A 24,676-nucleotide genomic window follows, 5' to 3' on the forward strand; every position below is an offset into this window, starting at 1 on the left:
CCGAGAATTTGAAACGCACAATTATTGCCATCATACAATGGAAAGTCTTTGAGCTGTGGGGTAAATTAAGGGGCTTTCTGTTGGAGTTTGATGTATTTTTCACGACGGCTGTGTATCAGATGCCATTAGGAAGCAGCAGTTGTCAAAAATGAAAGTGGATACTTTTACAGCTGAGAACTCTCTGTATGTGTGACTCAAAAGCAAACTTGTGATTCATTACAGTAATGAAAGGCACATCTGGTATGCTTTGGTTATTTGGAGTACACTATAAAAAGTCAATAACAAATGCATATAGGAGTAGATATGTCTGAATTTGTTCAGAAAGCTCCCTTTGACCTAATTCTGTTGTTTGAGAAAAGATACTGGGATTGTACACCAGAGGAATGCCTAACTGCCACATCCATCCGCCCCTGTTTGCATCCTTTTTTCCCTTTTCACCCCTGCCCCCACCCCAAAGCCCACTCCAGGACACAAGTCTTTATCAAAGCAAAAGGGCTAACCCTGAAGCAAAGCCTGCCTTTAATCTTGGCCTGATTGTTAAGGCCTCCAATCTCCAGCCAGTGTGCGTGATATCTTTCTGCTGCTGCTTCTCCTTTAATTAAAACAGACATTGACAGAAGGATGTGGATTAGCAGTGCAATAGTGTGTTTACTTAAAATAATCGCAGTGTTTTCTCTAGACTGTGAGAACAAAAGGAAATTGTTGAAAAGCAGCCAAGGTCAAAGATCATGTTCCAGTATTTGCCTTCTAATTTTTGTAAAAGTGGTATATGTAAGGATCGCTTTAAGAACTATTTCTTTATCCCGCATCCTATTAAATGCAGTTCATCTTTAGTACACTTATTTTTCCAGCAGATTGGTTTTGACAGGTGCTGAGAGTTAAATGGTGTCGTCCACTTTGTGGCATTACTCAAAAAAAAAAAAGACAAAAAAAAAAACATGGAAATGAGCAATGGCAACATGTTTTCAAAAATTTAACATGCTGCATGCCTGAATAACTCCTGTCAAACCATAGTAGATATACCACACCAGATAAATTGGTTCCATGCCCTGAAAGATAAAACAGTAACTGTACATTTTTGCATTACTTATTTTATTTATTTAGTGAACAGAAACTATATGAGGAATTCATAAAAATAAAAAAATATATAGGTAAGTATTTGCACTTTTTGTGAGTTTTGGTTTACAGTTAGAGATGTATTTTTTTAAACCCTTGTATAATATAATAAAATAATAAAACATCTTATATAGTATGACTTTGCAAAATAGGTTTGGACCAAATTTCAGTTGTCTGAAAGCTCTGAAATCAGCTTGCTTCTTTCTTAGGTGTATAAATGTGGGACTCGAGCTCATTGAATGCTAAAGATAAATAAAATACATTTAAATGCATGAAAAATGTTCCTATTGAATTCCTGAAGGACATTTTGACTACCGAGAGTAATGGTATCAAATTGTCCTTTCTTTTTAAAATGCCCCCAACAGTTCTGAGGGAAAAAAATGCTGTTAATTTAATCAAATAAGTGACCTTTTGAAAAAGAAATCAAAGAGGATTCATTAGCTTTAGTAAAGTTTGGCTGACAGCAGCTTTGAAAGGCAGATGCTGCTGCTGTGGCTTTTAATGAGCCAACCCTAATTAGGGAGCAACGCTGGAGCCTAGAGAAGGTGGTTGACTAGGAAAGGAGCCAATGGTAAATAAGCTCTCTTATTTACTTCCTCTGTGTGTAATGACAGCACAAATTTTTAATTAGAATCACAGGAAGGGTAAAGACAAAAATGTAAATCTTTATGTCACGCTGAATACAAACACAGAGCACGACAGGAAACAACAGTACATCACAAGAACAATATCCCAGCGACTGCCTCACCCCAGTAACCCCAACATCCCCGATTAGGGGTGGTTAGTAGGGGAGAGACGGAGAGGCAGAGAGAGAAAGTGGTCAGACAAAGGCATGCAGCTTAAAGACAGAAACCCTGACCTGCAGTTTTTTTAAGCTGTGATACAGAGAGGAAGGAGGGTGGGGGTGGGGTTAAGGCCAGCTCATGTGTCCCTCAAGCTGTTGATGTGTGCTTTCAGTCTGACTTAAGGCTATCCGGGTGAGCATGCTACTCAGCCACACACTACACAAGCACAATCATAACAAACAGGTTGGGTAAATATGTCAGAATCCGTGTTTGACAATGTTCAAATATACAGACACATGCGCACACACAGACATGTGCACGCACACACGGGACAAAGTCTAAAGCTAACATGTGTCAGAGAGTTTAACCCCTGTTAGCCCGCTACCACCCATGCCCGACCTATGATCCTAAATGGCAATAACGGAAATGAAACTAACCTCAGTAAAAAGCTGCTACGAAGAAAGCCCTCCATGTCAGCGTGTGGGGTTCTGGCAGGAGAAATCACAGAGAACCATTTTTACTATGAAATGAGTAATAATTAAACAAAAAAAAAAAACAAGAAGTAGAAGAAAAAGAAGGAGGAGGAGGAGGAAGGGAGAAAAGAAGGAAGGAAAGAAAGAAAACACAAAGATCATACATCTTCCTCATATGAGATCTTATGTCTTTAATTAAAGCAGAAATATGACTCAGAACCCATCCTGTCTTTTTATGATCTGACATCATTAATTATACCTCTTTCCATCCAGGGAGTGGATTTGCATACAACATCGCTTTGCACTGAGAGCCTGATGATATGTTTGCATCAAATAAACTCTGCCTACTGATCTCTATACAGACTGTTTCCACTGCTGTGTGCAGATATACGCATGTACATCCAGCAGTGTAACCGCAGATCCCAGAGCAGCCCTAGCCTGTTCAGAGTAGCCAGCGGTGGTCCAGCTGCAGCCCATGTGTAGCGAGGGTGCTGTGGCTTCTGGGAGCCCGGCCGCAAGGGTACCCGAGCTGGGATTCGCAGCGCCAATGAGGCAAAAGGATGTGGTCATGATGTCACCACTTGCAGGGGTCGTTCAGAAGCTTTACCCACAAAAATACTGAAGACACATGTTTAAAATTGACTTACAACAGGTTTCCATTATCCTGTGTTATTGGCCTGTATATAATATGTGCTTTTATTGTGTTAAGATTGGCTGAAAATTGATTAGGACTTCCATGTGCTTCGCTTTAAGTGGGAAAAACAGGCAGAAATGTCAAGGAACAGATTTGTCAGTGGAACTTTTATCCGTGGTTGAAAATTAAACGTCTCTCTGATCTCACAAGCCCAGTAAAGATGTTTCAGCCTCTGAAAATATGGGGAGGATATCTTGCAGAAATATTTTCGGCATTATAATAGGCCGTTTCACTTCAACGCTTTATTTCTCCACTGTCCTTTTATTCATTTTGATATCTTTTAAATTCAAGGGCCGTAAAGACTTCATACCGAAATTCCTGTTGTGAAAATCACTACTTTTTAACACCATTGGAAAGAAAAATACTCTTTTCTGAAGTTATCCTCCTATAGCACTCCCTCATCATCATGAATAACACAAAACTCTACAGCGAATGACATCTCAGCCCTTAAACACCTTAAGTTTTAGTGACATGGGTGTAATTTGGCATTTTCTCCCCTTGCTCTCTTGGCTTATGAGACAAAGCCTCTGAGAGAATGGAAAGAATGAGCTGGGCCCAAGGACACTGTGCCTTTCAGTCTGGCCAGCACTTAGCAAGGCAGTGGATCCACAAGGCCCAGAGGGCTCAGCCGAGACTTTTCTCACAATAAGGTGTCTGGGGAGGCGGGAGTGGCATAGCCAGGGGCGCTGCTGCTCTGCTCTTTTCTGCACTCAGCTGGGCCCAGTGCACATAATACCATCACCACGCCAGAGCACACCAAGCCAGTGACAACGTGAGAAAACAACCGTCAAACAGTGCAGAGCAGATCAAGCGTGTCTCCTCACTTCTCTGAGTGCAAAAAGCACACATAGACTGCAGGCAAGCACACAAAAACTAAAACAATTACCAATTCAAATATGCATTCACTGTGAAGCACAGTGAACACAAACAAAATCTAATACATGTATAAATAGTTTTTTTGTTTTTTTTTTAAAAACCTACACCACAGAAAAGGTTTAGAAATCTGAAACAAGCCAGGATGAGAATTAGATTAAAGAGCACGGTCTTTTTTTTCACTTGTCACTGAGTCTATGTGTTTTACTGACACCTTAATCCTTCCGCTGACTTCTAAAAATAGTTGGGGTGAAAATTGAATAGATAAGGCTGTGCTCAGTTTCTATCTTTGTCGTTGGTTGTATTCCATAACCCTTGCTGTTTTACTCAACATGCTTGTGTTTCCTCAGCTGTGCCTGCTGTCTGCAGTCCCATTGTGGTCAGCAACAACTGAGCTTAGGCTATGGAAGTAAAGGTGCGGTTTGGAGAGAAAAATGAAAAAAACGGAAAAACTAAGGAAAAAGTGACTGAGTTATATTGTCTTTGCTCTTGTCTGAATGCAGAATAAAAAAGTCTTTAAATTAAAGCTAGGCTGCAATTCAAGGGCAGGCTTTTTGGTGAGAAAGAAGCAGGGAGGATAGACATCACTAAGTTGGCCTGGCCCAGTCTGAGCAGTGCGGCAGCCCTTTCGAAGAATGAGCCTCTGCCAAAAGCTGCCTCTGCCTAACCAAGTCTCCCACCATCTGCAACAAATGTGCTCTATTAAAGCAGTACCATATGGACAACAAGCTAGCTATTAACACGGCTTCGGCACATCCCCTTAACCTAGCCCAGATTTCAAACTTCCAGTCAAATTGACTGCTGATTTAATGCACCGCCAGCAGCAATGTGGGTCTTGGCATGAGACAGAACTCTCAGTCTTCAGTCATTAACAGGCTCACATAGTGCGGGGTGCACAGCGAGACACATAAGTTGGCTGCACAGATCCAAAGAGTAACTACATCCCAGGTTATTTGGTATATCCTTTAAATAAACCCCAATGAGAATGGATAGCAAGAGCATGCGCTGATCCAGGAACTCCAACCCTTTTAAGACAAGTAAACCAGAGCTCAAAACACTCTATTGTACTGAGTGGAAAGAAGCTTATAAAGTACATCTACCCACAGTGGCAGTCTAACTGGTTGCTTGTGTCTCAGTTGTTCCACAGTGATGGAGAGTGTATTTGCTCCCTCTGCATGGATCCAAAATGGCAGTGATTAACCCTGCAGGGTGTGGGGAGGGGGAGGCACTTTAATCCCTGTGGGCCAGGCGGCCATGTTGACACCTCTCCCTGCTCTGAGTCACAGAAGGACCCACCCACAGCTCGCAAAGCCACGTTCTCTTCTCTTCGACCATGACGCCACAGCTACGAGCCCTGTGTTCTGTGACCCGGAGACAACACACACCAAATCAATTACAGTTCTGTGGTTTTTAACCCAAATCCAAAGTTCAGCAAATTTTGTTTATTTTTTGGGCTCTTGTCTCCGCAGCTTTGATACCATACATAATTAGAGCAGAGACACATTTCTTCTCTAGGAAGCCTGAACATACACAGTCCTGTGGGCTTAAATAGGCCAAGTCTTCACAGCAGTCAAAACAATTGTAATTGTGCATGTTTTTTTTCCATGTCCTTAAGTGCGATTATTGTTGATTTTGGTGTGTAACTTTGCACCAACAACACCTATAAGTGGGTTGTGCCAAGGCTTTTTGGCCTTAAAGATGAGGTTATTGTTTCAGCATCTCTGTTAGTAGTGTCCCATGAAAACTGAAGTGATGCATTAAACGCTGCATGATGACAATCTAATTAAATAAGCCTTTCATTACTCTCAATGGAGCAGCAAAACATGTGAAAAGGTAGAACAGGTTTCAGAGGATGGAGATCCAAATAGGGGGGAAAAAAGACCAAGCAATCTCAATGTCAACTCAACACCCATACCCAGAGGCAGGCACACAAACACACACAGACAGACACATATATACAACCTATGTTACCTTTACTAATGTTAATGGTATCCCAGTGACTCCCTACATCACCTAAAATACAATGCACATACACATGCTTGCATAGAGGCATGCACACGCATGCACACGCGCACACACACACACACCTCAGTCAGAGCTGCCAGATGAGTAGTGAATTAATTTGTGTGAGCCACTCTAACATTAGGAAGGTGTGTTGAAAGGTGTCTGCTCATGTTTCAAATTAAACGCGCTGCTGGTCAGCATTAGCACCTCGCCACCCGTCGGCAACTGACACTTAGGGGGCTGGGGGGTGGGTGGGGGGGTGGGTGGATGGTAGGGAGGAGGGGAGCCCATCCGCCGTTCACACTGGAATAATTAGAACATGTCAGGAAGAATTAATTTCCTCATTTTTCAAAAGGATACACAGAAATTACCATGTTATTATATGACAGGGTCCCTGGGAGGATTGGATTAAATTTGATTTCTTGCGCAGCCCACACAACAAATTAAAGTCATAAATAAGATGGAAAGAAGCGGGGCACAGAGCATATGTTTATGGCAATGAGTGAAGCCAAGGGAGCAGAAACAACTATCTTCATTTCATTTTATTTAAATCAGGCCGACACCGTGTGTCTGAATGACAGCACTTGCTAATGGGTCGAGATTAGAGGCTCCTTGATATTAACACAGCGATCCAACAACTCCAACTTAAAATCAATGGAACGTAAAGTGTGTATGATACTGGCTGAGCCTGCTATACACAGTTATAACTAGATAAAAGCTTTGCCACAACAAAAACCTCACAAATACACCTGTTTTATTGAGCTTTGTTGACTTTTTCCTCACATTCTGATTTTCCTTTAAATATAGCCACACATTATGAAGCATACAGGGAAAAATACAGATGACAACATTTCAACTTGTCCAATTCAAGTAAAGGTCTGAGCACCTTAAATTCACCATTAAAAAGAAGGTTAATGGCTCACTGTCCTACAGTGACTGGCATACTGATGGACAGATGACAACAGGCTTTCGTAAGCTGACTCTGGTAACAATGTTCAGCCTCGTATGTGAATCATAAACAGACTGCTTTTCATATTGTACGCTATGCAAGAGAAGATAAAAGAGCCACTGGGGGAGGTGGGAAAAATAACAAATGCTTGCAAAAACATAATAAATGGCAATAAAATTATATCTTAAATTGAGGATGTGATTCATCCTAATTTAACGAGTATTCAGCTAACTCGATTTAATGCTCAGTACTTACACATATCTCATCTTGGGGCTCAGTTTGGACTTGTTAGCCGACTATTACAACTTAATACCGGCTTGCCTGGGAAGAGTTTTTCAGCTCTTTCAAAATGGGCTGTCATTAGAGCCTAGCACTCCCCTGGGCCCCACAAAGTTTAAATAATTTGCGAATCAATTAACTGGCTACTCTCAACGCAACAGGGATTCCACACTCCAGGGTCGTGGTGCATTATCAGTTGGAGACGATTCATGGCTTTTTGGGAGAAAAGTTCATGGTTGAAATCATTAATTCATTTTACAGGACTTTTAGTTATGCATTACTTTCCACAGCTGGGGTAGCAAGGAGATTAATGGCATGTTCTTTGGTCCTGTTTTCTGACGTGAATAGCTACTAGATGAAACTCTGTCTTACAGTGCGAGGGAACAGACTGTGAGAGGCAGGACGGCGGCCAAATCCATATTAGAATTTTATTCTTCCGAGAGTGAAATAAAGTCTGTCAAACGTTATAAAAATAATAATAATATCAGAGCAGAATAATCAGATCGCCAACAGTTAGTTTAGACCCTTCAAATGAGGTCATCCCCGAGCAATACAGAGTGGGAGCTATTAATTAAATGCAGCGTATAGGAAGATAAATAAAGTTAAGCAGGTTTTACACATTCTTGCCAGGTAATGACATGTGCAGCAATTTGTTTTCCAAATTCACTCTGGGATTGTCTGAAGTAATTGAGGCTGATGGAATTAAAATCTTTGTTAGGCAGTCTTTGTCAAGCAGTCTCTGTTCAGCATATTGACCATAATCATTGCAGGGTCAGTGGACTGAAGAGGCTCATTTGATAAATAATAGATGGAGAGTAACCATTCAAAGGTTGTTCATTTTCATTTTGTGGTGAAGTGCTGTTTATTTAATTTCTGACAAACTGGCTCCCAGCAACCTCCCCTTCAGTCTAGCCATCAATAGTGGGCTCAGCAGCGGTGAGACCACGCGGCTGCGGCTTACTGGATAAATGGTGCATTTTAACAGAGAGCGTGTATGACCTGTACTAGAGATTGTCTAACATACCCCTCAAGTGTTTTTTAAACGACTTTGCACGAGAGTAATCAAACACGTTGTATAAGCAACCAAACTAAATTACTTCAGCTCGTATTTTGAGCTTAATTAAACCTGTAGGTCGAAGGTTTTAAGATCGCATAAAGACCCAGATTAATGTCTCAAAAAGTGCGATGACACTGCTGCTTGCCCACATGGGTGTCTTGTTGCATTTTCCTCTTTAACAAATAGTGACAGGTGCCTAATAGCATTCAATAACCATTAACCATGAGCACTTTACTGAGGAGTCTTTATTTCTTTACTTCAGGCATCAGTTCACTAACTACCAGACCCAAGTACAAGCATTTTCACAAGTACCCTGAGATGCTTGTGTCGTTTTGTGCTTGCAGATTTTGAGCTATGCTGGTGCGTCTAATGTAAAGATCGAAAACTATAAGTGGTTTCTTGATGATTTCAACAAAGGGACTATTATGGATCTTCCTTTAAAGGCAGAGCAAGATGTAAGTCCTAAAAACATTCAGTTTGAATTAACCCAGCCTTTGAAAAGCTTACCCAGCGTCTGCTGGTTTTACTCTTTTATTTTTTTCATATATAGAAAAATCTGTAAATTAAGCCAGCCAGATTATGCAAAACATAATACTCATAATATATCTATTCTATTTCCCACTAGTATTAAATCTATTTATTATATCGCAACAGTGCCTGCAAGTACTGAGAGCTTCTAATAACGCTGACTGATTAATTAGATGATCTACAGCCATACAAAGCACAACCTGGCTGTCTCGACAATGCTAACAGGCAGCCACAGAGATAGATCGCTGGTAGGCAGGTGCGCGTTCATCTGAGCAGAAGGCACGTGCGTGGTGTGAAATGGTGTGATTAAACAATAGTAAATGGCCATGAACTTTGAATTCATATAGCGACATTTCCAAGCTGTTATTGAAGAGCTTTCCAGTCACATTAATATGACTCCCATGATATCTCCAACTGACATTTGGAGGAAAAGAATAATAAAAACTTAGTTCCTCTCCTTTATTTGTTTAATATCTAAGATACATTTTTATTAGAAAACGTGCACGAGCAGCAGCTGCACAAAGGTTGTTAAAGTAATATGATATTGATGCAGAAAAAGAATTGTAGTGTTTCTGTTATTTTAAGCAAAATGCCACATTTCATAGAAACGGTCTTACTATATTGCTTTGAAAAATTTCACGTAAACCAGTTTTAAATTGATATTTCGGTTTACAAGCAGAGTTATACAGTGCTTGATCTGTGACTCTGACGTGCTTTAAACATAGACCTGATCCTGCTTTGGTATAAATGATAGCGCCCCTTTGGTACTTTGAGGATTAGCGCTTATTTGTTATATATGTATTACAGGATTATCCATCATAATCTCACCCTCTTCTTTAACATCTCAGAGATCGTTAACAAGAATCATTAATGGAGCGTAAGTCAGCGCATTATTGTGTTATAATCGGACAGAAGAAAAGTTACGTTATTTCCAATAATTTTAATTTAATTAGAAGAAACTGCATCCCTGTTAAAGAAAAATAGGCTGTTATACATAGTGGCGCAGCAGTGACTGCAACCAGTATTGTGCAAATGTTGACATTTATGGAAATTAAAACCTCTTCTATATATATATTTGTACAATTTCAGGAACTGTTGTCAAGATTAGAATTAAATTTAGACATAAAATATATAAATATGTTTACAAAATGTATAAACCTGCAATATTACTGTGAATTTGCTTTTAGCTAATGATATTTTAGATTTTATATCTTTGACTAGCAATACCCACGCAAAGGTTTTGTTTGGGTGTGTGTGTGTGTGTGTGTAGCTCATATAGTCTTTAAGATATTTTCATTCATTAGCAGAAAACCAGATTTAACCGTAAACCTGCAAAGCCCACGCACAAAACTGGACTGTAAGACACAACAGCACAAAACAATAGTGGTGAAAAAGCTGTGAAAAAAATAAGAAATTCTGACTAACCACAAAATTAACTGAAGGAATATATGATGCAAGAAAAAAAAATAAGTGTGGAAAGGTGTGTCAGTAACTTTGGCCCTATATAACTGTCTAATTGTGCATACATTTTGTGCCTATCCAATTGTCCACTTCATTTAATGCAGGTGTTCAGTGTGGGTGAAAGACAGCAGGGGTGTTTGAGACATGTGTGCAAGACAGAAACAGCTGAAGGGGCAAATTGATACTTACAAAAACTGAAAGACTCAGCTTCCAGCGATCACTGGTTGGTTGATTTTGAATTCATGTAAATAACCTGCAATATAATAAAGACAAAAAAAAACATAGAAAAAAGCTATTAAGTTGTGTCTTTGTATGCAAAATATTGCATAAGTTAAAGGCAATTTGTAATATAAAATCAGCATGGGTCTTAGATGGCTCTATTTACCTACATTAGAACAAACAGACCGAACAAGAGGAAGAAAATTGGGACCATATTGACTGTTGGCTCAGGGTCAGAGTTTCCACAGCTGAGTTAAAACAGCTTTGTTAGTGTCTGACCTCCACTCTTGACAGCTGTTACTAATAGGAATCAGTCTTAGACAATGTTTAAAATCTGCTTCTCTGCTACCTCATTATTCTGTCTTCAAGTCCGCAGATTCCACTAATCAACAGTTTTCGTGTTCAGCAATTGTTTTATTTAATGTAGCTTTCTTTCATCAAGCATTGGCTGCTAATGATTTATTTAGGGGCCGTGCTCAGCTAGTTTCAGCATCACGCTGAAGTGCTGCAACTTAAGAGCTCTGTTAGAAACTCTAGTGTAGAATAAGTGCACAGATTCAGGGGTCAGAGCCAACTCAAACTTAAATGCACCCACAGTTTAGAAGTAATAATTACAGAGCGAAAACAATTCAGTGATCAGAGCATATACTTTGGGAGATGAAAAAGCTCCAAGATCATTCATGCTCATTTTCTCACATTATCTTGTTTTTAACAATAAGCCAAGATCTCATTACCAGCTTATTTATACAATTAGTCTGCCTCAACACCGCCAATTAAACAAGGCCAAGGGTTTTTTGAGGTCACGCTTAACTGATCTGTCACTAATTTGCTCTACAGCACCTCAGTCTTCTATTGCTGGGGCCAATAAGCCACCATCAACAAGAAAGGATAAATATACTGACTACTGCTGCATTGTTGTCAGAGCACAGTACAGTCTGCTGCGTGGGAGGCTGGAGGGCTAGTAGAATGAGACAGATAAAGGCAAGAGTCACAGACAGATCTGAATGTGGTAGCCTTGAGGCTGGATGTGACAATGGGAGAGAGGGGACCCAGGTGACCCCAGCTGAATGGAAAGCTGTAACATACAGCAATGTACTGCTGCCACCATGACGAAAATCAATTTCCCTCAGAGAAAAATCCTTTTCACATTATAACAAGGCCTGTTTTTGATTCTTATGATATAAATAATGATGTAAGGTTTCATGTAACAGAAAAATATCCATGAGGAATTCAGTTAAGTGGTGACAAACTCAAGAAACGGTATTCTTGTTATGGCCTTATATGAATTACACCTCTGATTTCGAAGCCTACTTCTGGCTTTTAAATGCTGCTTCACTATTTCACTGCTGTGTACTATGCTCCAGCTGCAAACACCCACTCTTGTCCCCACATATACACAGGAATAAGTTATGTTTGAAGCTATTCAGTATAGTACCGTCCCTGCCTGCTGGATAAACCACATATTTCATGGATGGTAATTCAATAAACAGTTCGTCTTTCTTTCCATTTGTCATCTGACTACAGGCTGAATTCCTGTTGCCTCTAAATAAAAGAGGGCTCTACTAATTACACATAGTAGATATTAACAAACCTTTGAATTCATAATTTGATGTTAATTGAGAACAATGGGGTAAATAATACATGGGGAGCTGAGTTCTTTATTCATTGGTTATTTAAGATAATTATTTGTGTGAGAGGGGGAAAAATTTATAATTGCAAATAATGAGTGAACCCAAATGATATTATAATGAAGCCAGTGTAGCAATCCCTGTGGTGTAATAAGAGTCGTGTCAACTGGCCTATTGTAGAGGCACGTAACAGCTCTTTTCCTGCTGTGAATTACACCTACAGGCAGGAAACATAAAACAGGCACCCTCTATTCCTAATTACAAGATCACAGACTTACTATGTACAATTTTAGTTAAACTCAACGTCAAATTTATTAGTCACACCACGTTTTATGAACTTTCAATACATTTAACTGTTTATTTTAAATAAACAGTTACTTTGAAAGAAAAATGCACAGTAAATTAGACCTTTCTGGACAACAATTTAAGGCTCAAAGCAAAGCACAATGACTGTTTTTTTGCTTCATTGTAATGAAAATACTGGAGGTTTCGCTCATAGGTAGAAAAATCCAAACAGAGTGATGTAGCTAACATTAGAAGGCATGAGCACAGAGAAATCTTTTTTCAAGGAGTGGCCTTTTCTCCATGTTCGGTTTGACAGAGCTACCACACACACACACACACACACACACACACACACACACACACACACACACAAGAAAATATGCACACACCCTTAGGTTACATTAAAAGTTTTTATATGAAAAGAAACAGCCATAAATTATGGTATATTTTTCCAGCACTGACCTTTGCCAGCAACACACAAACACATATTTCAGAGTCCAAACAGCTGATGTGAAGCAAAAGGACAGTACCTGATCCTACACTTTCTGTAAGTCAGGAGTATGCATTTGCTCTGATCACAACGCGTTCAAGTTCCAAGGTTAACCAATTAACACCGAAATCTGCCACTAGAAACTACCTCTTTGTACTGCGTTACACATCGCGTGTACCGCACGACTGCTAAAATTGGGATTTGAGGTCAAGCCTCTTATGTGCTGTGGAGGAACGCAGTTTTACTACCACAAGTCAGAAAGATTCACTTTTAAATCAACTGAACCTTTAAATTCGAGACATGTGTTTACTTATGGCGAGGGTTAAGCTTAATTTAATTTCCCCTATCCATAACAGAGAGCTGTGTTTTTTCAAACTGTCATGTGACAGTGGCTCAGCACCAATAGAAAACACCACCACAACTATATACAGCAGAGGATACCAAAGAGGTTTTGTGTTTCATGTGCCTCTGTTAACTGTATATTGCAGTAATGCTATGTATGCACATGTTATATGTGCACATATGTGCATTTCGCCTTCCTGTAGCCGTGTGTGGATATGCATGAGCAAGCCAAAACTTCTACTTCAACTTCTGTGTGGAATTCATCCAGATCTACAACATGTTAAAAAAAAAAAAATCCTCCCAGTCCTCCGTTCCAAATCCTTACTCTCCTCTGCGTCCAAACACACTAAAGTAGGAATTCTGCAGAGTTAGTTATTTTGACAATAGAGGTAATCTATGCCATCAGCAGGCTGTTCCCTACCTGGATGCACTGTGGTTATCTCTGCAAATGCAGCAGCCGCACAGTCAGTCAGACTGGGGACTGCATGGGGGAGTTTGGGATGCATTGGGGTGAGGCTATAACAGCAGCTATCCCAAGGGAAAATGGGGAAATGGGAGGAAGGGGAGGGTTGAGTGTTGAAGGCAAAGGTGTGAAGCAAAGAAGAACATCATTGCTCAGAAAAGGCTGAAATAGTAATTGAACACAATTGAGCACGATTGTCTATTAAATATCCACTTGCATGAAGTCCATTCTGTACGTACTGTAACATCTGCAAAATATGAAACAGCAGTGCGTAATCTCCACAGACGAGAGGACATTACTCGTCAGGAAACACCTAAAGCACAGTTCATTCACTTCCTGCAGCTGTGATACGCTTCATACAGAAAAAATAAAAAGCCTGCCGCTGTGATGTCAGAAAGACAAAGAGTATTTCCGCAAGCGATCTATCATGTCATTGAGTAATTTGGTGTTGAAAACATGGCCGGGTCACATGCCAACAGCTGTTTCATGCTCCAGCACACCACACAACTGTCACAACTGTACAAATCTCTCTTTTCTCTCTTTATCATTACCCTCTGTCTCTCTCAGACTTGCCCTTTTCGACGTCGGGTCGATGCCGTTTCTGATGCTGAACTTACAGCAGACTAGACACTCACAAAATGTCTAGCACCAGCGCACCAGTGCGTCAAGAATGACAACCAGAGTGTCACTCCAGTTAAAACATCTTTGTTGAGTGTGAAACAGTGACCAGTATTTTGACAGAGCTGAAATGCAGTAATGTCAGATAAAACTAGGGGAGGAAAAAAAAATCGCTCTCAAGCAACAGCTATTCTACCCAGAGGTTGTTAAAAGTAATGCTCTGATATGGATACAGTGCTGTGGCTGAACAAGGCTTTCATGTGCTGCTTGGCAAATACATTATCTGTCATTTCCTCGGCGTCAAATAACAAGAATAAAAGTCTATTTACTGAGCAACTGGGTTGAGGCAGGGTGAAGGGAGAGAAACGACCAGCAAGTAAAATGTTTTCGTCCGTGGTGGACGGCATTCAGTCCCCAGTGCTCCAAACATGCGGGCGTGCAACCTATCAATTCTCTTTGATTTTCTTTCACATATTCTTTACTCCAAAGACTGTAAAGACAGAACAACACAGAATAGCCTTGTCTTTTTGCACACTGATTAGGCCTCTTTTCTTAACTTCTGAAATACCCATTTTTTTCCTTTCCACCCCCCCTTTGTTCTCTGTCTTTCATATTCGGTGTGGAGTTTTTGTTTTTGTGTATGTTGGGGGGCAGGGGCATGAAAACAAGTCTCTCTCTCTCTTTCTCTCCCAGGTAATGTGTTTATTTTCCTAGGTCCCATCTTCTAGTTTACTGCGTGGTGGTGTTTCTCCCCTCTTATCGCCTGGGCCTCGCGGGGCACTTTAGCCCCTCAAATCCTGTTCACCACATACTGGTTTTAGAATCTGTGAAATGAGTGCTAGAGAAGCGTGGCCACAATGTCTGCCTGTGTTGCTACTGGACTCAAATGGGCTTGGTGCTTTTTTTTTGTCCAGGGAGATGCATAAATGGAAGTTTTTAACACCTCAAAGGAGGCTGGGCCTTTGTGGAGCCACACTAGAGAAGCCTGCCAGTCTCCCGAGGAGGCAGACACACTGAGTGCTGCAGGACAAAGAGCTAGAGGAGCAGAATCAGCAGGGGCATCACTCTGCTTTGGGAACCAGACACACACACACACACACACACCCCCACATATATGGTTGCACTTACATACAGTACATAGCACACATGTGAACACTTCCACTCACACAAATATAACAAAGGGTGGAATGATTTGTATCTGAACTGCCTGTAAAGAAAAATAAAAACGATCCAAAGAAAATAGATATTTTAACAATTACTGTATATTTAAAATCTGAGAAATTAACCAGCAAATTCTTCTCACACCTGCAGTGCAACCTAGTTCCAGATAGAAAAGCAAACAGCCGCTGGCAGTAACAATATTATGAAAAGATATGAATATAAATACTGTATTTCCACTAGTTAAAATCCGCATACAGTGCTAACTGTAAATAGATTCATATGATTGTACAAACAGACACAATAAAAATATACAACCATCACACCATTTCCTACTTATTGATTTCAGCTCCACTGTTTGAAAATAACTTCCTCATTTCCATCCCAATTTTCCTTATTGAAATTCTTTTTTTATTCCCCGAGTACAGCCAAACAGCTGGCATTTACAATCAGTCTTTATGCTGTTTAGATGCCTACAATAAGCATTTAGATGCAAATATCTCTGCCTTGTACAAAGGACTTGCAACTTCTGTCAGAAGCAACATAATCAACCTGCAATTGTCTCCTGGCTCCAAGTGGTTTCCAGTGACAAGGCCTAAGCCGTATGCATCTGTATTCAAATGATTCCCTATTTCAGGCACAGTTTAGTGTGGATATTTTCCAGCAGTACTGCACTGAAAATCAATCACATGGTGAATTAAACCAGAAAGGAAACAACTGATCCATAAATGATCAGGTTACAACAAGGCATTGGTGTCCACAAATTATTCAGTGTTCTCCTTGTTCGAGGAGAAGCAGGGATGCACTATTTGATTGTGGTTTTTTTCCACTGATGACTTGTGTTATTGTCGCACATTTTCGATTGGCAAAAGGAGGCTTAAGTTGACAAATGACTGCTTTAGTAGTAAGACCGGAACAATATAGACTACTTTAACTAAGGGCATGCGGGACACCTTTTCAGCATGATGCAGGTAAAAAAGAAACATTGGGAAGGAATAAACTCTGTTTATTAATTATTAATACAAAGCAACATTTTACATCATAGAGACCTTCCAAAAGCTTATTTAGTCTTTACACTTTGGTTACTGAACCAACTGAATGATAGAAATAAAGCTAAGGAGACGCACAGCACTTAATTTAATGTAGAAAAAAATACCTAAAACCTGAATAAGATTTAAAGGTCATGTAAATAAATAAGTAAGCCTAAGTGTACACGGCCGTGCAGTAAATCTGATCAGGGCACGCGCTTTGCATTGACTTCATTGCCTCCATACGGTCATTTCAACAATTAACATTATAACCTCTGTTTTTATTTACAGTTGCAGAGGTCATGTTGTTTTTCCTTTCTTTGTTTTTAAAACCCACCATTAATAACAGCATTTGCAAATGCAAATCCATTTAGGAGGAGGAAAAATGATCAGTTTGAGAATATTTCTGCCTTCTTAATCTTCTAAAGAGGGAAATGATTTAAAAGGAGGACACAAATCTCCAGTGACATGGCAGGAGCTGTAGGGCAACCACCCAGCCCACCACCACCCCTTTTTTCATTCTCCCTTTCTCATCTCACTCATGTCTACCTCTTGCCCCCATCCCCATTTCTTTCTCCTCCTTATTTACCTCTCCCCCCCCCTTGTGGCATGAAGGGGTGGAAGGGCCAGGAGTCAGTGACAGGGGACTGAGAGCAGGGCTCCACTTGGCTTGTCCCCTCAGAGGAAACAAATGTAGTGTTTGAGCCACTGATCACTCGTATAATTGAGTTTAACACTCCTTTTCTGGATTAAAAAAGGGCCTTTGAAATGAAAGGTCAAATTACCTCTACAGTCAGGCAATAAATAAGTCAAACAAGGTAAGCGGTTCCTGCCAGCATATGTCAGTGGCAAATTTAATTAGTGAAAAAACAGGAAGCTCTTCCATTCTACACTGAATTATAAAAAGGCAGTGTCAGTTCCAGTTGTGCGGCAGCGAAATAGAAATATACATTATCGGCGATCAATGAATCTTATCGCTTTAAAAAAAAATTGCACGCAAAATCCATTTAGTTCACACTATCTGTGCAATTGCATGAACACACGAACACCTTATGATTATACGATTACACGATTATGCGCATAACCAAATTACACGTGGAAAATAATTGAGTCTGGATAAGATCCTTAGTTAGATTTGTTCTTCGCACTTGCATGATTTTTTTTCCCTATTATGTAAAACATCCTATAGGTCCTTTGTTCATTGATTGCAGCACAAAGAAAGGAAATGGGCATAACGTAAGGCTGCAGTCTGGACTAAAAGCAAGCAAGGCACAGAACAAGAGAGAGAGAGAAAGAGAGAGAGACACCACTCCTCTACACCCAACCAGCTACAATGTGGCCTTTGTGACATAATGCCCTCTGCACAGCAGATTGTGGAAAATAATCCAGAATTTACTGGTTTACATATCCAGCAATAACAACTGACATCACAACCTGTACCATATATTCCATGCTTCTGGACACTTTTCACATTTACTGCAGAATGAGGGGGGTAAGAAAAACATTGTCAGGCAGTTATTCCCATCATGTCCTGGGAGCCCATTACAGCATGGCACAAGCAGTGGTAAAACTGAGAAAGTCAGCAAGCTGAGGCTACATGCAGGCAGAGGGCTGGGGAGCACTTAGGCTCATAGTACAAACCTACTACACACTGTTAACTGCTGGAGAAAGATGTAGTTCAAACAAACACTTGGCACCTGCAGATTATGTGTGTTTAAATTCTGGTAGCCATTAGGACTTAGTTTTTCTGTTCGAGTTGTTAGCTTCTGTGTGCTGCCCTCAACGTCAGGCCAGGCACTTTTCAAAGCTCCTAAAAAAGGACAATGAGCAGGCGATAGAGCATCTTTTAATTATCTCTCTCGACTTTGCCCAGTCCTGATTGTTGAAAGCGCGACAGGTGGGTCGCATAAAAAAAATAAGTTTCTACTAACACATGCTTCTCATTACTTTGCTTCTCAAGAAAAACTGACATTTCTCCAACCAAAAGAGAGAGGGTCCTCCATGGCCACCGCTCACCGCAAACTACTTTTCAAGTGTACCTTACATTATATATGAGTATACATTTTGAAGCTTGCACACTTTAAACATTCCAGAGAAGGGGGAGGGAGGGGAATGTAAACATATTAAATTGCATGTCCAAACGTGGAATATGTGCTGCAAGCTAAGTATGATCTATTTAATAAAAGAAAAACACTTTTCGGGATTCTTTTTCATTTAAACACAACTAGATTTCAATTGAATGAGCTGAGCACACTTGCAGACTGGTTTTCACAAACCTTTAGAAATTTGAGTTTTAAATGTGGACTGAATAAAACATAATAACATAAATAAATGTGCTAAAATACGTGACTTCCATCCATCTTTAAAAAAAAAAAAAAGAGCCACAGCTCTAAAATTTCAATATTCGAACTGCAAAAATAATATTTCCAAGGAACAGCCACAAAAAGAGTGTGTGTAAGTGTGTGTAAAGGCACACGTGCTCGTCTGCGTGTCAGTATATACATGTGTGTGCATGCCTGCTCTCCACAATAGCCCTGCAAACGTGGTTTTGGGCAGAGTAAATGGTAAAATGTTGAAATTGGAAAAAATATTAGCCTTCTTTCTCTTGAATAGTAGAGAGATAAGCACCCTTTAGCAATGAAGCCAGTGGAGTTTAAGCTTATTATGAATACCTCTCGGAGCGCAGAAGCATGTACTGTAGAAATCAAAGGGAGTAATAGGCAGGTAAGCCAGTGTCATTTTAAGGAGGAAGTCAGTTGTGAAATTGTAAAATCGCAAGGCCCTGCTGACAATCTCCTGCCCTCAGAACACTCCCATAAATGATTTCTAATGGCAGTGGCTATCACATATTTGAAAAAGTTAGAAGTTTGTGAGGCGAAAAGAAAGAAAATCCAATGCTAATCTCTCCATTGATGGAGACTAATAATAATAAGACCATTTACAGTGGGGCAAAAAAGTATTTAGTCAGCCACCGATTGTGCAAGTTCCCCCACCTAAAATGATGACAGAGGTCAGTAATTTGCACCAGAGGTACACTTCAACTGTGAGAGACAGAATGTGAAAAAAAAATCCATGAATCCACATGGTAGGATTTGTAAAGAATTTATTCGTAAATCAGGGTGGAAAATAAGTATTTGGTCAATAACAAAAATGCAACTCAATACTTTGCAACATAACCTTTGTTGGCAATAACAGAGGTCAAACGTTTACTATAGGTCTTTACCAGGTTTGCACACACAGTAGCTGGTATTTTGGCCCATTCCTCCATGCAGATCTTCTCGAGAGCAGTGATGTTTTGGGGCTGTCGCCGAGCAACACGGACTTTCAACTCCCGCCACAGATTTTCTATGGGGTTGAGGTCTGGAGACTGGCTAGGCCACTCCAGGACTTTCAAATGCTTCTTACGGAGCCACTCCTTTGTTGCCCGGGCGGTGTGTTTTGGATCATTGTCATGTTGGAAGACCCAGCCTCGTTTCATCTTCAAAGTTCTCACTGATGGAAGGTGGTTTTGGCTCAAAATCTCACGATACATGGCCCCATTCATTCTGTCCTTAACACGGATCAGTCGTCCTGTCCCCTTGGCAGAAAAACAGCCCCATAGCATGATGTTTCCACCCCCATGCTTCACAGTAGGTATGGTGTTCTTGGGATGCAACTCAGTATCTTCTTCCTCCAAACACGACGAGTTGAGTTTATACCAAAAAGTTCTACTTTGGTTTCATCTGACCACATGACATTCTCCCAATCCTCTGCTGTATCATCCATGTGCTCTCTGGCAAACTTCAGACGGGCCTGGACATGCACTGGCTTCAGCAGCGGAACACATCTGGCACTGCGGGATTTGATTCCCTGCCGTTGTAGTGTGTTACTGATGGTGACCTTTGTTACTTTGGTCCCAGCTCTCTGCAGGTCATTCACCAGGTCCCCCCGTGTGGTTCTGGGATCTTTGCTCACCGTTCTCATGATCATTTTGACCCCACGGGATGAGATCTTGCGTGGAGCCCCAGATCGAGGGAGATTATCAGTGGTCTTGTATGTCTTCCATTTTCTGATGATTGCTCCCACAGTTGATTTTTTCACACCAAGCTGCTTGCCTATTGTAGATTCACTCTTCCCAGTCTGGTGCAGGTCTACAATACTTTTCCTGGTGTCCTTCGAAAGCTCTTTGGTCTTGGCCATGGCGGAGTTTGGAGTCTGACTGTTTGAGGCTGTGGACAGGTGTCTTTTATACAGATGATGAGTTCAAACAGGTGCCATTCATACAGGTAACGAGTGGGGGACAGAAAAGCTTCTTACAGAAGACGTTACAGGTCTGTGAGAGCCGGAGATTTTCCTTGTTTGAGGTGACCAAATACTTATTTTCCACCCTAATTTATGAATAAATTCTTTACAAATCCTACCATGTGGATTCATGGATTTTTTTTTCACATTCGGTCTCTCACAGTTGAAGTGTACCTCTGGTGCAAATTACTGACCTCTGTCATCATTTTAAGTGGGGGAACTTGCACAATCGGTGGCTGACTAAATACTTTTTTGCCCCACTGTATCTCTTTGATTAAACAGCGCATACTCTGAAGCTCGCAAGAATGTGTGATTCTTTGCGAGTGCTCTAAGCTTCCCAAAGTAGACCCCGCTTTGCAGAACATTCCTTATGGTTTCAAGTTCAATTGGCTGTGAACGTCCACTCATACATGCTGCACCAAAATCATAAAAAAGCCCTTGTTCGTGTTTTGTTTTGAACAATGTTTGTGAGACGAGAGCTACTCGGTGTGCACATTTAGGTTTGTTTTTTTCTTTTTAAAAAAGGAGAAGATCAACTGTTTTTGGTATCGTATTCATTGGTGCATTTTTACCTAATAGCTTAAGTTGTAAAGCTCCTCTGCTGAGATCTGTTGTAAAGATGATACCATAACATGACTGCTCTGAGGCACCATGAACTCTTTCGTGCTTAGATATTCTACAAAGGCTCTCACACAGACACACACACACATAAAACACCCACAGGCTAATACATACTATGTTTTTTCTCCTCTGAATATTCATCCATGTTTCCACATCATCTGCAGGTCTCCTAATCACAGTCACTTCCCCTTTAATCACAGAGCTCTAATTAGGTCCTAATAAACCATTTTGCCATCCTCTTGGAGCGCCTCTGTGTCACTCACACATCAAACCATGAAATACTATATTAAGGGGCTGTCAAGCTCAAAGGAAAGCTCCTCCAGCAGCAGTGATACAGATACTGCAGGCACACCCTCCTACACTAATTGAAATTATCGAAAGCTCTGCTTACATGTGACACTTGGCCATGTCTGAAACCATAGGCTGAAGTACAGCCGGCAAAAGCATGACGGTTGTGCCAGCGCTGAGGCTCTACTGGTTTCTCTGATGTCGGATAATTGTTTAAACCTGAGTGGATATGGCACAGGGCCTCATGCTGCTTGTTCTGCCAAAAGAGTAAACAAAAAATGTTCTCACTAGCACTTTGCTCCTCTGTTTCTTCTATTCTGACTCAGTCCAGAATGGGCTTCAAGGAAAGCCTCATGATTCCATGTTCATCTTGGAGAACCAGTGTTGGGGATGATGATCACTGACCACAAGTTGATAATGATGACTGTTTAATTAGAAGCCTTTCTTTGGCCTGGCCACAACCCAAACTCCTCCACCCTGCAGATGGTAACCAATAAATTTAGCTTTGCTGAAGATGAGGAGGGACATTGTACCTCCTTAATCTACCCCACCCCTAACCAAGAACACAAAGCCTTTCTCCTTACTAACACAAAAAAACCGTAGCTATGCTGAACAAGGAAACCTCTGAAGTCTAACAGTCTGTGTACACATACACCTAAGTCAAGCGGTGGTGTTTTCACAGGCTGTCAAGTTTCATTTTTATATATTCTTCTTAATTCGCCTTTTTAGGAGCGTTTTCTTTTCCTGGTCAATATAAAGTTTGTCATTTGTTTGTGCAATATCCTTTTTTCGTAACTGAAGCATAATTGCATTTTCACGGTAATGTTTAGGAAATACAAACAAGCACTTGGTTACAGATACGCAAAAAGCTGCTTGCTGCAAATGCATTAGGGCTATGTTTGGAAAGCTGAAGCCTCTTTAGCGGTTCGCAAAAATACTGCGACCATCTCAGCGTGAAACGTCAACTTGAATATCACTGGGTCCAAACTCCAGCTACCACAGAAGACTTTAGTTGCCTGACCATCCACCCTGACCTCCTCCGTATGAGCTGACGTACAGGAACATAATCCTCCAAACAACATTTGACAGCGAGGGTAAATTGCAGCTGGAAATTAGTCACATATTGTGGTGTGTAGAAGGTGAACTTGAATATTGTGCAATAATGGAGCAAAAAGCAGAATTTTTTTTTAAGTTGTATATTTTACACACCATCCTGTCTTGTGGAAAAAAAGATTAAGTGTTGACATTCTTTCCTGTCCAATCCCTGTACGTCCCTACCCACCACCTGCCAATCATCTTGCTTCACACGGGCCTCCTCCCAGAGATTTCTACAATCATATGCCTGGCAGAAACACCACTCTGTGTTTTGTATGTGTGCGTATATTGTATGTGGGCGGGTGGCGTGTGCCAGAGTGGCTATCCCATAAGATTTTCAAAGACGCTCATGGGAAACTTTCTGCACGGGCCAAACCCCAGTCTTTCTCTGTCATTTCAGCAGATTTCTCTTTTTTTAGTACCATTCATGAAACAGGAGATTGTCACAGATGGTACTCTCTCTGATTTTATTCTTCAAGCTCCGAGTTGCCTTTTTTTTGGCCTTCATTGCCAGAGCTGCACTTTGCTTATAAATGTACAGCTGAGCCAATCAGAGGTTTCTTGTGCAATTTAAGAGTGGGTAAAATGTTTCCACTGCCTCCAACAGTTGTTTCTAAAGTATGAATGTTAACTCATGGATCTTCAAAAGAACAAGCAGATGGTTGTTAATTCAAATTTGGTTTAAGCTGAAAGTTCATATTTTCCAGCATTAGTGTTTCTGTTATGGTTCTATAGTAGCACAAGTCGTCAGAGTGATGGATAAAAATATTTCCAGCTGCTTCTCTGATGCTACAAAGACATATACTCGCAGACTCAAATTAAGGACACTAAATATTATCAATCACCTCGAAAATGTAACATTTTCCCTGTGAAAAATTCACCAACTGTGGGTCAGGACAAAAATCCATTTCTTGGACTGAAGAAGACCAAGTTTAATCTCAACGTCAGAGGGGTCTGGGGCGACGTGAATACCAACATCATTATTTGTGCAGAGTTTTAGTCTCAGAAAATCTACTTTTAGCTCATCTTTTTACCAACAGTGCCTAAACACCCCCCCGCCCCACTTCACTAACAGAGTGAGTGGGAGAGAGGGGATAACAAAGACAGACATCCAGAGCGGGAGAAAGACAGAGACCAAGAGAAGATTGTGGTCGAGTCTGCTGAAGCCATTTTCTCATAATGCACATTAAGAGCACAGATTTGTAACACATCCAAGTAACTGTATAAAGAAATTATTCAGAAAGGCAACAAAAGACCAGGGCAAGAAGAGATGCTATGGTTAAACTCATCAGAACTTTAGCCACAAGACCCTTTCCATTTATTCCCCCACCCTCCCTCTTTGTCACTTTGATTTATTTTTGGCTTTGTACATTAGTGTTTTCCTCGGGAGAAGCTGTTGGGAAAATGACTTCTGGCCCAGTACATCCTTTTCTTTTCCATAACTTCCTCGCCTGTTTTAGATGTCACCGTAGCTGCTCCATGATGCAAGTGCTTGATCAGGGTTTGTTTCCACCCAAGAAGGACAACACACAATATGTGGAGAGCTTAAAAATTTAGCAGCAGCAAAGAGTTTTTATATAGCAAATAGTTTTTATGAAAGGCTTGCCTTTTAAAAAAATAATGAACTCTACAGGTGGCATTTATAACACATTAAAGGCTCTTTGTTATAGCATTTACTGTGCGCACACCATTATAAATCGCGCATATCAGCTAGCGTTCTGCTTTGTGAGTCCAAGTTGGAGATTACGACAAAATTGATCATTATTTTCACTTAGCTTCAGTGCACAGTAAAAAAAAAAAAACAATATAGATGTGCATATGTGCATTAATGCTATGTACAAGCGAGCAGGCAAATGTGCACACAGAAACAATCGTGTGCTCAAAAAAAATAGCTCCCGGTATCGTTAATGCTCCACCATAGAATAATGAAGCCAAATTGGC

The 24,676-nt window shown here is 40.6% G+C and overlaps 1 protein-coding gene across 5 annotated transcripts in view; it reads right to left on the minus strand.

Annotated features, from left to right (window-relative positions):
* sox6 (SRY-box transcription factor 6) overlaps positions 1-24,676 on the minus strand; it is a 131,535-nt gene that overhangs the window by 98,361 nt on the left and 8,498 nt on the right. For 3 of the 5 annotated variants that reach the window (XM_085454795.1, XM_085454814.1, XM_085454787.1), the window contains exons 2-3: positions 10,409-10,472; positions 2,339-2,389 (exon numbers count right to left, since the gene is read on the minus strand). In XM_085454795.1, coding sequence (XP_085310921.1) covers positions 2,339-2,373 — 35 coding nt within the window. In that variant the 5' untranslated portion in view covers positions 2,374-2,389; positions 10,409-10,472. The remainder of the gene's footprint in view (positions 1-2,338; positions 2,390-10,408; positions 10,473-24,676) is intronic. The other 2 variants (XM_085454805.1, XM_085454822.1) reach the window with 2 other exon arrangements.

This window comes from Copadichromis virginalis, linkage group LG1 (assembly GCF_057382275.1).
Source record: "Copadichromis virginalis isolate Kocher_CV1m ecotype Utaka linkage group LG1, C_Virginalis_male_GT1.1, whole genome shotgun sequence".
Taxonomy (NCBI): Eukaryota; Metazoa; Chordata; class Actinopteri; order Cichliformes; family Cichlidae; genus Copadichromis; species Copadichromis virginalis.